The 14565-nt window shown below is 38.4% G+C and overlaps 1 protein-coding gene across 2 annotated transcripts in view; it reads right to left on the bottom strand.

The window, feature by feature from the left end:
• Nucleotides 1-14565, bottom strand: part of sptbn1 (spectrin, beta, non-erythrocytic 1) — a 61761-nt gene that overhangs the window by 28043 nt on the left and 19153 nt on the right. The window contains exon 2 of one of the 2 annotated variants that reach the window (XM_073876414.1): nucleotides 9151-9352. In XM_073876414.1, coding sequence (XP_073732515.1) covers nucleotides 9151-9295 — 145 coding nt within the window. In that variant the 5' untranslated portion in view covers nucleotides 9296-9352. Of the gene's footprint in view, nucleotides 1-2239; nucleotides 2767-9150; nucleotides 9353-14565 lie in introns of those variants that run through there. The other variant, XM_073876415.1, reaches the window with a different exon arrangement.

The following is a 14565-nucleotide window of genomic DNA, read 5'->3' as shown; positions in this document are numbered from 1 at the left end:
ATCTCTCAATAAAGGTCCTGTACTGAACTTCACTAAAGAATATTTAATATACAGCGTTTTAATGTACACAACACCGTTGAGCTTCCTAACATAGCTACTTATTGTAAAGAATTTGTGTTTATTCAAAGATATAAATGATCTTTCATCATAATGTAATAACTTGCTCTGTCTCTGAAACAACTAAAGTGTCACCAATCCATCAATATTTTTAACCCTTCAATAACCTGTCATATAAAGTCATATATCATCTATTCAATGACCTGCTGGATAAAATCAACAATCTCTGAAATACATCACATGATCGGCCTGTAGTGACACGTGTGGTGGTGAATGCAGCTTTATTTATTTTTTGCGTATTAAGGGATTCTTTTTTGAAATTTGGCGTTTTCATGACTTGTTTTTATGCAATACTTTAAAATGCACATAAAATGTTCAGTGATGTTGTTTAGTGGCAGTGGAGCAACAGAGCGCCTGCTTCACTTCTTCTTGTGTCTCTATCAAACACAGAGGCAAGTGACAGAAATCACATCAGCCATTCAAAGCCAAACCCATCCGGTGCCTTCACAGCACTCCATTGAGTAAATCAACAGCTTTAAAGGGTAACAGCTCACATCCTTACACTGACCGGACCCTGCCGGGCCATTCAGAACCTCAGCGACCCGACGTCTCGCTTTCGTATGCCAACAGTGGAACAGAAGGTCATTGAGAAGACCAAGCCGAGGGACAGGAGGTTTGGCAGACGACGCACAGAGGACAAAAGATTTACTTTAGTGAGCGACCCATGAGTCTGAGAGATTCGTCCGGAGAGGTCGGTTTGACTGGAGTTACACAAACCAAAACTTCCAGGACCAGCTGGACGCACCCTTCGTTGACAGTAAACTCTCTCTGGGACACAAGCGAGCAGAATGGTTTGTTTAGACTGTTAAAGTTTGTTGATCTGGCTTTGTACAATAGAGCAAGAATCAATTCAAGAATCTGTCATTTATCTTAACTAATCGTTATTGTCAAGAGGGTTTCATGAATGTACTTGTTTGGTTTATTTAAGAATAAGCGCTTGAGACTGCAAATATTTGTAACTTCTGACTCAATATAAAAGCAACAGACGTGATCATACATGTCAATATGACATCAAATCTAAATCAACTAAAATCGCATTTGCAGTTTGCATTATTACATTTAAACTATAATAATATGCATTTAATATAAAATCAATATATAACTTAAGTTATTTAAAATGTGCATTGAGGTGACTGAAGATTGAAGTAGCAGATATAAACTAAATAATCTATGACACAAGGATGAAAGTTCAACTTTCCATTACTAAGCTGTTTAATGGTGCAGGGTAGAGTAAACCTAGTTTACTGATTAGCTTCATGAAAATACAAGCACAATATAGTCAGACAACACATTTCTTTATGTCTAAAAGACTGTATGTATTTACTAAGATCAGAGTCACCTGACTGTATCAGCAACAGCCTCATGCTCGGGTGAATCTTCTAAATAAAAGCTTGGCTTATGAAAAGCGATATGTAAAACCATGGGTCACATTGAGCACCATTAAACACAAAGACCTTCACACTACAGTATCGGTAAACTCGAGAGTAAACGTGCGAAAGTGCTGAGAGAGACGCATCTAAAACACAAAATCAGCTTTAAACACTAACAAATCACAAATCTAACACTGTAAGCATTCTGTCAATGCATTTAAGCCATGAATAAAAACAAAGGGAGGTCAGGCCTCTCTTTCACCTTTTTAAATATAAACAGCTCGAGTCATTATCAGATTGAAATGCATATGAAACAGCGTTGAATCCTGCCACCATCCGTGAGGTCAGCAGAACAAAACAACCGCTCCCACCTGACCACAGGGTTTTCTATTGTTGTCTATGACGACCCATTGATTCAGGGTAAGCTGCCCCCTCATTGACTCCCTTCCTTCGTGGCTGTTTTGGGAAGAGGAATGTTTTAATGCACACGGCTTTTTGGGGATTTTGGGGGGAAATCCTTTGGACTAATCTAGTTTGAAACTCAAGAGAACCGTTCCACCAGACAAGACATCCACGCCCCTCCTTCTCAAGGATTACGGGACACAACAGAAAACCTCTCCAGCCGCTCGTACTCTTAAATATATCAAACGTAATCACAGCTGTGGAATTGTGCATGAACATTTCTTCATCCATCCTACTGGAGCATCTGCATAGCAACGCCTGTAAACAACCTCCAGACGTCTCCGTCTTACCTTGCAGCTGTTTGAAACGCCCCTCGAGCTGGTTATAGTTGAAGGGCACTTGCGCGGGGTAACTCGGCTCCTGATAGAAGCCCTCGGGGCCCCCGGACGCCCACTCCAAATCCATGATCCCTGACCGAGAGGGAAACTATTTCCAGATTCCTCCCAGGAAACCACAGAAAGGAACGGACACACGGGGAAACGGAGGGAAAAGAAGAAAAGGATCCACAAGGGTTTTTTGTCTTCCTTAAGCTCCTGCACGTTACAACAAAAGATATCCAGTGGTGAAATGTAGGTCCAGTTTTCTCAGAAAGGTCTCAGAACTCATTCTGCTGTCCGATTGTTCATTTCTTCAATCTGTCCATTCAAAAGCAGCATCTCCCCCCAACCTCACACACACTGATGCTCCTCCTCCTGTCGTACTCACACACCTCCCTCAAGACTTTACTAAACCCATTCAGTTATGGCACAGAGGCCGGGACGGGTTGATCACAAAATATCTGCACGGCTCAACCCGAACAGAGCAGAAACTCAAGGAGGCAATGAAGGATTTTGTGACACTCAGCACACCTTCAACGGAGCAGAGGAGGCGGGCAAGAGGGTTGTAATTTCATCAGCGTCTCAGCCAGTGTGTTTGCCGATGATGTCACCGCCTCATTACAATGAAAGGAGAGAAGGAGGAGGAGATGGGCCGTACCACGTCTCCAGACAAAATGGGGGTGGAGGCTAAACAGGAAGTCACCCCATTTCCATGCATTGTTTTTTGGGCCATGAAAGACAGAAACAAGTTTCATAATAAACGTGGAATGTCGTTCTTGGAATGTCGGGCTAACTTGTATCCTGCCTAAAAACCGACTAACAGCCATCCAGATATAGATGTCTCCCCCTCCTCCTCCTGCTATTAGCCTGATGTCCATCTGTTTGCAAGGTGAGGAGAGACTTCCACAATGAATGCAGACTTTGAACCAATTCTCAAAGTTTGGGGATTAAATTGCACTCCCATGCAAAACAAATATCTGCTAATTCCTACTCGGGAATCTCACACAGTTGTGTCAGAAGCTGTAAAGATACACAACTGCTAAGAGATTTACTCAAAGTATTGACATTTTTTATTTGCTTGACTTTAAATAGAAAACAGCACTACACAAAACTCCTCAGAGATAAAATAAGTAGGAAGATAAAAAAACGATGGGATATTTACAGACATTTAAGAATTGCAGTAAAATGAAAAATGAGTACAACAAAAATCAAACAATAAAAATCCTGGTTAGTAAGCGAGAGACTTAATGGAGATACTGAAAGCAAAATACTTTTACTATTGCTCAGAGTTGGGATTTAAACTAATCTATGACCCTCAGTAAAAAAATAAACTCTTAGGGGTGGTTTCCCAGACAGGGATTAGCTTAAGCAAGGACTAGGTTTTAGTTTAATTAGGACATATAACTAGTTTTAACAAACATGCCTTACTAAAAACATTACTTGTGTGCATTTTGAGTCAAAACAAACGGCACTGATGTATTTTAAGATATGTCACTGTAAGTTGGTTTCAGTTTGGACAGATCTTACATTTATTTTAGCCTAGGACTAGTCTAATGCCTGTCTGGGAAACTGACCCTTAATATTTAACTGTTTGTGTGATGGACACAGGATAAACAGGAATACCCTATCAATGCCCCAGCAAACTTAAAAACAACTTAGCAACACCGTAGCAACACACAACTTCTTTTCAACCCCCTTACTAAAAGTAGCGTGGTATGGAATATACTGCACCGGTACTGCGGTTAAGGCATGGTAGTTTTACTGTATTTTAAATATACCATGGTACTAAATGATCAGCATATTTATTAGGGCTGGGTATCGATTCAGATGTTCCAGATCGATTTGATTTTGATTCTTGGTTCAATTTTTGATTCCGGTTGTCATACTCGATTCTCGATTCAACTCAATGAATAAAGATTTCATACAAATACTATATTAATAAAAAAGAAATTAAAAGCCACAACACTATCGTCATTGTATGATTTCATACCTCTGACTTTTTATGTGAAGGTGGCATCAATGTATTTTACTTTAACATCCCTCCCAGAGGAATATGAAAAAATGATGATATTAATATGCTAAGTTTTATCAGAGCCGATGGTGTAGTGGGCAGCGCTTTCGCCAACCCGAGTTGGATTCCCGGCTTGTGGTCATTTGCTGATCCCATACCTCTCTCTCCTCCCTGTACTTTCCTGTCCTCTCCTTAATCACTTTCAAATAAAATGCAAAAAATAACTTAAAAAAAGCTAACTTTTGGTTACTGACTGTTGACCGTGTGTCTTGACAGAAGCATGAGATGTGACCTAACGTGTCCCATGATTATGTATTTCTAAATGAAACAATGTTAAATTATTCCTGGAAGACATGTAGGCCTGAGGGTGTTATGGTCGTTTTGGGTGCTGACGGGGCCGAGCTCGAGCTCAGAGAGATGTTTGTGCAGAGACACAGAGGACTGTATTATTGTAAAGTCACAAGATGTTCACGTGTCCCTTCTGCCCCTAAAGCCAACAGCGCTCTTATAATTCACCATCATCTACACTTCTGTTCTCTATCAGCTGAAATCATTCTTCACGCTGTGATAAACAACACGCTGACTTTCAGCTGTGGAGAAGTGAAACGGGAGGGAACTTCCTGGAAGATTGTTTATTCATCTACAGAGTCACGGCTGAGGGAATAACCTGAAGATAACATGAAGAACAAATCAACTAAAGACAACATTGGGCATCCAAGTATCAAAGACGTTTACTCAATACTCAAGAACTTTTTAAAGAATCTGGATATCGCCCATTCAATTCTTCATCAGTCACTATTCTGAATGTCTTTAACACATTGCTTTGTTATATCTTTGTGACTGTTCAAGTCAAAGGAGTCCAGCTTTAGATCACTATGATATTCTGATCTCTACATATGACTCAGATTTATGAGAAAAAACCAAGTCCAATTACAGTAAAAGTCTCTTTACCAAATCATATCAACTGAGGTGAGGGTTCAGTCATGTCTGGAGAACAAACACTGAAAGCTGAGATCACGGTCATCATAACTCCTCATGAGCAACTTTATCAGTAAGTCTTTCTTTAATGAAAGGTAATAAATATAACCTCAGAGTCTTAAGTTTTGTCTAGTCATGTAAAGCTGTATAATCTCTCAGTAGAAAAGTTGATCTATATCCTCATAAACACGATCCTTTTATCACATGGTCCGTTCTGTCAGTATTTATGTATGTATAAGATGTTACTTGAAGAGTAGGAATGATGAAGAACAATATGAGCATGAACATAAGGCAACACTTTCTCACAAATGCATGTCAGATGTGTTGTTTTTTACTCATGTGGAGTAAATGTATATAAGTGTGGTTGTTTCCATTGGCTTTAATACAATGGGCCCTTTGGCAAGCCGATGAAGGTTCAATTCACTCTGCAATTTCACATGACGCTCAGATGTGATCTTAAAAAAATGTTCTTGTGCAATCCCACAATCCCACAGAGAGCGTAAGGAAACAACAGCACATATTTGACATCAAGCTCAAAACTCCTGCTTTCAGGAAACCAAATGTATTTCACCACTGATAATATCTGAATAAAGTATTTCTATGCATAAAAATCATCTCACAAAGCTGAAAGTGTGGTGGTGATATTTCAGACATCTGGCCGACAAACGAGGACAAGGAAGGAAAAAGGAAGGACAGAGGTTCTGTGGGCGTTTCCGTTGTATTACGAGATGAACGACCGTACGAACACGCAAACTATGACATTTATCCCACAACTCCAATCAAACAACGTGGATTAATGGGAACAAAACAAATATTTTTCTTGGTATATGAGCTGTCAATGTTCGACAATAAGACCCATGGGATGACTTTAACATCGTAATTGTTTCTCCCAAACATTTAATGAGATTAAATCCCAATGCCACTGGGATGAAGACATCATATTCATGTAAAGCTGCTTTGAAACAATTAATAATTGTGAAAATCGCTATATAAATAAAATTTAATTGAATATTAAAAAGGACAAATGAGATTCTGTACAAAATGTATATGAATTAGCCACAGTTTAATATGAATTGCCATGGCTTTAAACTTCTAATCTCTGTATGTCAACTATTGTCTTGTGTTTATTTCATTCAGTGAATTTAAGGAGAAACATCTGAGACAAAGTTGAAACTCTGTTAAGTCTCCTAAACCATGAAAGAGTCGTGTGAATAAATGAGTTCAGTAAGGTGGACACACAGTCACTCGAGCAGACTGACATCTCACTCATTTATTTTTCACAACCTATCAATAATTGAGATGTTTGCGTTTGATTGGTGGAACCCTAGTACAAATGTGTGTGTGTGTAGGAAACTAAGAAACTGAAGGGGGTTATTTATAATTTATGGCAGCAGCTTTAATTTTAGACTTAAGACCAAATATCTGATACAGCAGAGATAAGCAAAGACCAATCAAAAGCACACAGCTAACACATCTATCTATCTATCTATCTATCTATCTATCTATCTATCTATCTATCTATCTATCTATCTATCTATCTATCTATCTATCTATCTATCTATCTATCTATCTATCTATCTATCTATCTATCTATCTATCTATCTATCTGACACTTGTTAAAATGTAATCAAGTCTGTGTGTCAGAACGGATTCATGACAACACCACCACAAGTTCATGTAAAGACGTTCAGTTTTCTCCTCCTAACACAATTCAACAGTTGGTTTCGTCTGAATCTGGCATCCCTGAGCCGTGGAGTATTGGGGAGGGTTGGATGTCGTATTTCTCCAGCACATGGTCTACATTAGTGTGGTATGTCGACTCCTGTCGGGGGAGATTCCTGACTTATCAGACCTCTGGGAGAGGAGCAGCGTGATATCAGACTTCCCATCTGATCCACGGACGCTCTGATGAGATCTCCCAAGAGCAGCTGTGATCTCCCGGCACATACAGACAGACGTCTTGTGAAATGTTAAAGGTTTATAGTAGAGTATGAAGAAGCGCTGCATACTTTCATTTCCTGTATTGGCTTCAGTATTGGTTTGGCTCAGAGTCGAGTTTAGGGCTTTTGCTAGAAAGCAGAAAGGCGGTCTATAAAGTCAACATGAGACCTTTTTTACTTCTGAAACGTAAGGACATTTTCTAATGAAACAGCATGTTTATTAAAGCACATACTGTATGTAGGGTGATGGTGAACACTGGCTGTATGTATACTAGCATGAAAGTCAATGTAAGAATAAAACCTCATGAATCACATGAACACATGACTGAAGAACTTTCTGCACTGAATCTGTTGACTCAAAGTTTAACCTCCAGAGCAGCTGACATTTTGAAAATGTTTGTTTTTTCACAACTAATCTGATAATAGTCATAATCTTTATTGCATTCATGTAAACTTGCAGAGTTACATTTAGGCTTTGTCAGATGCTTTTAACTAAATGCATTACAAAATATACCTTTTATTAACATTTTTATCTGTATGTGTTTCCTGGGTTGGTTAGGGTTACAGTTTATAGTTACATACACGTCTCTCTCTCTCTCTCTCTCTCTCTCTCTCTCTTACCCAATATGTGAATATTTGTAAAAAAACTCACTATTTTAACTAGTTAACTTGATGTTACGGTCTCAGTGCACCATGCACAGTACACTACCCTACTCACTCAACACTGGTTTAAGAATTAAAAACGTATATACAAACTAGAATATCTAAGTAAATATATTATACATGACCTCTTATTCATATTACCATGATAATGGACAGAAAGAGAGAGAGAGATATAGAGCGCGAGAGAGAGAGAGAGCGAGCGAGAGAGAAAAAGAGAGCGAGCAAGTGAGCGAGAAAGAGAGAGAGCGAGCGAGAGAGAGAGAGAGAGAGCGAGAGAGAAAAAGAGAGCGAGCAAGTGAGCGAGAAAGAGAGAGAGAGAGAGAGAGAGTGACCGAGCAAGAAAGAGAGAGGGAAAGAGATGCTCTGTTGGTCAGGAATGCTGGAAAACAGAATCACGTGTAATGTAGGACGCTTGCAGGAATGTTGGGTTTTTTCGTAACTCTAAAAATGTTTTGTGGTTTTTGTCAAAGCAGGAGAAAAAGACAGATTTTTTGCTCCATCATCTTCCTCCTGAAGTTTCTGAGTAAGCCAGAGCGGGCGAGCAAGAAGGTACATCTGTTTAATCTCCCGGGTCGATGGCTTTAAGTGCTTTTGTCCTCCGCTTTCTCTTTTTTTCTCTCTCTGCTCATAAACAACATCACACCCTTGTACACAGAGCAAGAACAAGACGGAAAACAGAGGAGAGAAATGTGCTACCGTCACCCACTAGATTACAGCAACAAACTCATATAAGAAAACAACAGAGAGGGTTTGAATTAAAGGGAGATCTGATGACTCTAATTACAATTTAACCCCAACACGAACAAACTAGTTTTAGTTATACGGAGAATATAGAGATCTATACAGTATATGACTGTGTTGTGACAGCTTTGTGCTTTACAGTATATCATTAGACAATAACACAGATGAATTTGATAGATTTTAAATCTTTTCATACCCTGATCATGCAAATTCATAAATGTGTTTAATTCTAATCAGCTTGTACAGACATCAAATTAAAAATATAATTAAATCATCATCCATCTTGGTATACTGTATTGATTCGAGGTAACTTTCTATTTCCCGACTTTGGTTGTGATTTTAAAAGAGCTTGAGCAGAACTTTACGCCCACTGTGTTCCTCCTACACACCGAGGATCATTGTGTGAGAGTGGGAGATGGATTATAAATCACTTCTATGAAACATGAAATAAAGGAAGCTCTTCTGATAATCATAATAATTGTCTTGTTTTTATGAATCTGCAGAGCTCACGAGTTTCAAGGCCAGTCGTTACGTGTGAGATTAACACTCACCTGCTAGAGCTTTGATGCGAGAGCGCTCAAATAATCGTGCCGAGCTGTTCTCATTGTCCCAATCATCATCCCAGCGGTTGTTGACAGTCTCCTGGTATTGCTGCTGGATGTCCATGTGATCGTATTCTGCGGCTAATGTCGTCATCCTGACCTCTGGCCTTTTCACCGTTCACACTTCCTCATCAGCGGCTTCTCTGAAGCCCTGTAGGAGGACACAGAGGGGTCAAAGGTTATCAAACTTACACTACACTACATTACGTCACAAACGGACAATATATGAATGAATCTGTGTCCTGTTTGCAATTTTCTGCACTGAATGTAGGGGAAATATCCTGAATTTTATTACAAAATAACATGCATTAATAAATCCTTTACTGTACGACAAAACCAGGAACATACGTTTATTTATTTAAATTTAGAAAAAATATAGAATTCATATTTATCACTACACATTTTTATTATATTCTTAATGCTGTCTAAGCCAGTATGTCTATCAAATTATTAATGGGCTGAACATTGATAATACAGACTGCAAAAAAAAAAGGTTTCAAATTAGAAAGATGTCCCCTTTAAATGAATGATTTCCCATCATGAAAATGAATATAAAAAGTGCTATAATTTGGTCTATTAACCTAGAAAATGTGATAAAGATCAACCCAGTAACTTAGTTTTGGTAAACCATTCTCTGAAAGCATGTGAAAAATAGATCATTGAATTTTGGCTCCCCTTGTGATGTCAGAAGGGGATAATACCGCCCCTTAATCTGCACTATCCAACCACGGCACTGCCATTTAGTGCAGAGATCAGCTCATTTGCATTTTAAAGGACAAACCCAAATACAGCAAATCTTTGCCCAAACCTTAAAAGTGTCAATTTTAACATTTTCTAATAAATTATCCGTGGGGTATTTTGAGCTAAATCTTCACATACAGTATGTACTCTGGGGACACCAAATATTTATTTCACATCTTTAAAAAATCTTGTGAAATGTCCTTTAAAAACACAGTGCTGTTCTGAATAATAAGATACAAGATCTCATCAGATGATCCTCTCTTTACGTTACATTCATTTGAGTCCTAACATGAAGTCGTGATTTGGTGCATTAAGGATGTGCTGCCACCTCTTGGATGATCTGAGAACAGACCTTTGTGAAATCAATGACAAATCCTGATCATGTGATGCTTCTTCTCACCCACACACATAATAACCGAGAGACCGGGCAGCTATAATTGAACTTTATCTCACAAAACCTCTCCGTACACTTTCTGCTGCATTCAGCCCTGTTCTCCTAATTGAAATCAGCAGTCTGCATTAAAATGCCTCAGCCAATCACAGCTCGATGACATCAGCAAATACTTCTCGTATGTGTGTACATCAATTTAATCAATTTACACTGTCAGCGGTCATGAAGTGTGTGTGTGTGTATATATATACACATAAGTGTGTGTGTGTGTGTGTGTGTGTGTGTGTGTGTGTGTGTGTATATATATATATATATATATATATATATATGTATATGTATATGTAAGTGTGTGTGTATTACTGTGTGTGTGTGTGTGTGTGTGTGTGTGTGTGTGTCTCAGCTAACCTGTGAAACAGCAGAGAGTTTCCTGAACAGCGTTTATTTTTCTAATTGTTAGCATACGGCTTGAGTTCAGTACAGAGTGAAGTATGCTGTTGTTGAGATTTTTTCTTCAAATACCTCCCACGCCAGACTGAATCTCACAGCCCACTTTTCTCCGATGCTTAAGAGCAAAGCATTGCTAAAATCTCACGTACAGAGCATTTCACTGCAGAGTTTTCAGGCCATTTTCTGATGATAGTAACAGCAGCAGTGTCCTAGTAACGGCTGCTGGTGTAGTCACCTAAATATAACCGTGCCACTGGGATGAGCTTTTACTTCACAAGAAATGAGAGATTTAGCTTTGAAGTGAGAACTTGAGTACACTTACAATATCAGAGCGAGGTGACACAAACAATCATAGTCTATATATTTTTTACATTTTTGATTAAAAAAATAAAGAAAAAGTATTGCAATGTACCGCAACGTGCAGCATACTGTACCGTACCGTGATACGCTCGCATCATGTACCGTGATACGTAGTGTATCGTGAGGCCCTTGCCAATACCCAGCCCTAGGCATGATACAATGCATCACAATACGATACAATACGTTGCACTACATTGCAATACTTTTTCTATTTTTTATCAAAACAAAAAAAAAGTGTTGAATTTTTGAAAGCTGCAGGCATTTTTACATTTTCTGCCATTTTTAGCGACAACTACAGCAGCAGTGAAGGAGGTCGTTTGACGCACAGAGAGGGTTTTTAAAAATCCGATAAAATACCGATAGAAGACACACTATCGTGGAAAATGTATCACAATCGTTAGCTGTATCGATATTTTTGCACAGCCTAGATACGACCTCAGCCAGTTTCAGTAAAGTTGTGTATTTGTGTGACTGCAAATAAAAATCATTCAGAGGATTTAAGCATGATATGATAGTAAGAGTGTTATTGTGTGACAGAGAGGTTAAGGTAAAATGAGGGCTGTGTGAGCTAAAGATAAACACACATCTCGCTCGTCCATTCCTGACGTTCTGCTGAGGTCAAACATTAACATGCAAGCGGTCAGATCAACAGCGGTGTTTTATATCAGCACAAGCCCAGAGATAATCTGCACTAAAACACAATCCCTGTATCAAAAGACCATCATGAGCATCTCTCTCTCTCTTCCTCTAAAAGAGCATTACAGTCTATCTCTCTCTCTCTCTCTCTCTCTCTCTCTCTCTCTCTCTCTCTCTCTGAAAGAGCATTACAGTCAATTTCATCTTCCATTTCTCTCCACAGATTTAATTTGCTGCTAAACAACAGCATAAGCATCTTTAATTCAATTGTTCAGACATTACACTGCTAAATATTCATCACAAAACTACCAAGCCAGTGAGATCAAAAGCAGACATTTCATATATCAATCATGTTTTTTTCTAATGGATTGATGGCTCTGCTTAAAAGTTGATAGGGTTTAATAAAATGATCTGGCCTGATAAATACATGTCACATGGCCACCCTTATAAACTTACCATGGTAATTTGCCCAGTACCCCAAACCAGTTTACCTAAAAAAAAACAGCCGATGTGAAACTGATGTAACAAGTAAAGTTGATTCCTAAACAGCTTATTGATTGTGATAAATGTGAAATTGAATCAATGATGGCTCTTACTAAAAATATCCTTGATAATTCTATTGGCCGTCTCATCTACAAGGTCACTTCATGATCAAAAACAAACATGAACATTGTTTCATACACTTTGCTTTTCCTTTAAGGATATGAAGATGGTTATTGATTGATTGATTTGTTTCTCTGTATATTTATAAAAGCTTTTAAGAGGGAGACTCTGAGATTCACATCACTGATCGATTCAAAACTAAAACTAAAATGGACGGCATGAGTTCTGATGATCAGCATTAGACTCATTACTTACAGCCCATCATCTCTTTAAAGAGAAGACTCAATGATGAAGGTCACAAGCATCTCTCTCTCTCTCTGCCCACCCTATCCGCTCCATGAAATAAACGCTGAGATTTGCACAACACTTCAGCTCACACAAATGCCCTTTGTTGTACTTTCATTTATTTTGTGCCCCCCTCTCTCTTCCCATGAGGTGGAAACAGTCAAAACTCTTTGGAGAACAGTAAAATGGCCATTATGAATGAGTATCAACCCGGAAACCTCAACCGCTGCCAAATTATTTTATGTAAACGGTTCTCGGGGCAATAGGGTCGAACGACCCCTGCTCAGTGAACCCAGAGACCCGATCCAAATCCATACGCCTCCAGTGTATACAACAAAATATACCCAGCCGTGACGGATCTGAACTTGGACGTGTTGTGACAGCTTTGTGTTTTACTGTCCTGACTCCAGCCAGAAATCATGAGAGAATGACAAAAGTTTGTGCAAGAGACATTCTTATCTCATCACAGAAGGACACAGCTGAAACATTTTGAAAAGCCAAGAAAATCTCACACGCTGAGAACATTTCCATAGATTCATCTGACATGATGCCAAAGCATCTGAGCTCCAGCAGGGGGCAGTGGTGCATGAAAACAGCAACAAACACTTTACTTTATAATGATTCTCATGACAAACCGGATCTTCTGTAATGACTTTTGAACACAGAGGTCAGTCGAGAAATAAAAAAGCATCTGTATGTACTGTCAGAAAGAGATCGGCCATCATACTCAAATTCAGGATGATGCAGCATTTGACAAGGTCAAGGTCAACATCTGGGACATATGTCACCTAAAATTAATACAAATTGAACCATTTTTAATTTTTGCACAAAATTAAGCCTAGTGTTAGAAGTTTAAAAGCATGGACTGTTTTAATGTTAACATTTCTACCCCAGTAGAAAAATGTATTGATCCCAGTGGGAAATTGAGTTGATTCCTCCAAAAAGTGAAAACATGGCCACTTACTGTGTTTATCCCGGTATGACACAGAAACATTACAACATTTAACATATATATATATATATATATATATATATATATATATATATATATATATATATATATATATATATATATATTTGTTAGTTGGTGTAATAAGGTTAAGAGTTTGGTTTTCTCTACAAAATCTCATTACTGTGATGCGAAAAAAAAGTTTGAAATGAAAATGGTCCTGTCACGAAAATCAACGGCTTAAAAATAGGCACCAGAGCAATGTTTGTGGTAACCGTGGTATAAGCGGAATAATTGACTCCGGTCCTTTGAATTATTTGAAAATAATGCACACCTGCATTATTGTCTTCATGCAAATAAAAATTTGAATAGCTGATTTACAACAATTGTGAAAAACACTTCACTTAGTATTTATCTGTAAGATTTCTGTATAATGTTGGTTGGATTTATCACATTATCACACACGTTTGACATCACCACGACTCTCAGTGTCCTTGGGAACCTCAGTAGTATTACCCAATAAATGAATGAGCTCTATTGTGTGGAAACCCATCAAACTCCAACACGATGTGTGTTTTACTCATTGTAACCTTAAACTGTCTGGACTTTATTCATGTGTTGCTGTATAAAACATCATTTTCTCTCTCACATATACTGTATAGAGAGCACTAGCAGATGTATATACGGCTATTAAGATATGCATTATTTACTACACGAAAAGCAAAAGCTTTCAAAGCAAAAACCGTTTCTGACCTTTCAAACATTTACCACAGCAGCCATTATTTAGTTCAGTAGAGTTAAGGTTCTTGGCTAATACCCGTCTCATGTTATCATTATATTTGACCACAGGTTTACCGTCTCCAGTCTTCATGACTATGATCTTCTTTATTCATCTATATGTCTGTGCTAAGTTATGTATTGAAGAGTAACATCATGTTTAGCTCTGTTCAAA

Source organism: Misgurnus anguillicaudatus, chromosome 14 (assembly GCF_027580225.2).
Source record: "Misgurnus anguillicaudatus chromosome 14, ASM2758022v2, whole genome shotgun sequence".
NCBI lineage: Eukaryota > Metazoa > Chordata > Actinopteri > Cypriniformes > Cobitidae > Misgurnus > Misgurnus anguillicaudatus.
This window is presented reverse-complemented; position numbering and strand designations above follow the sequence as displayed.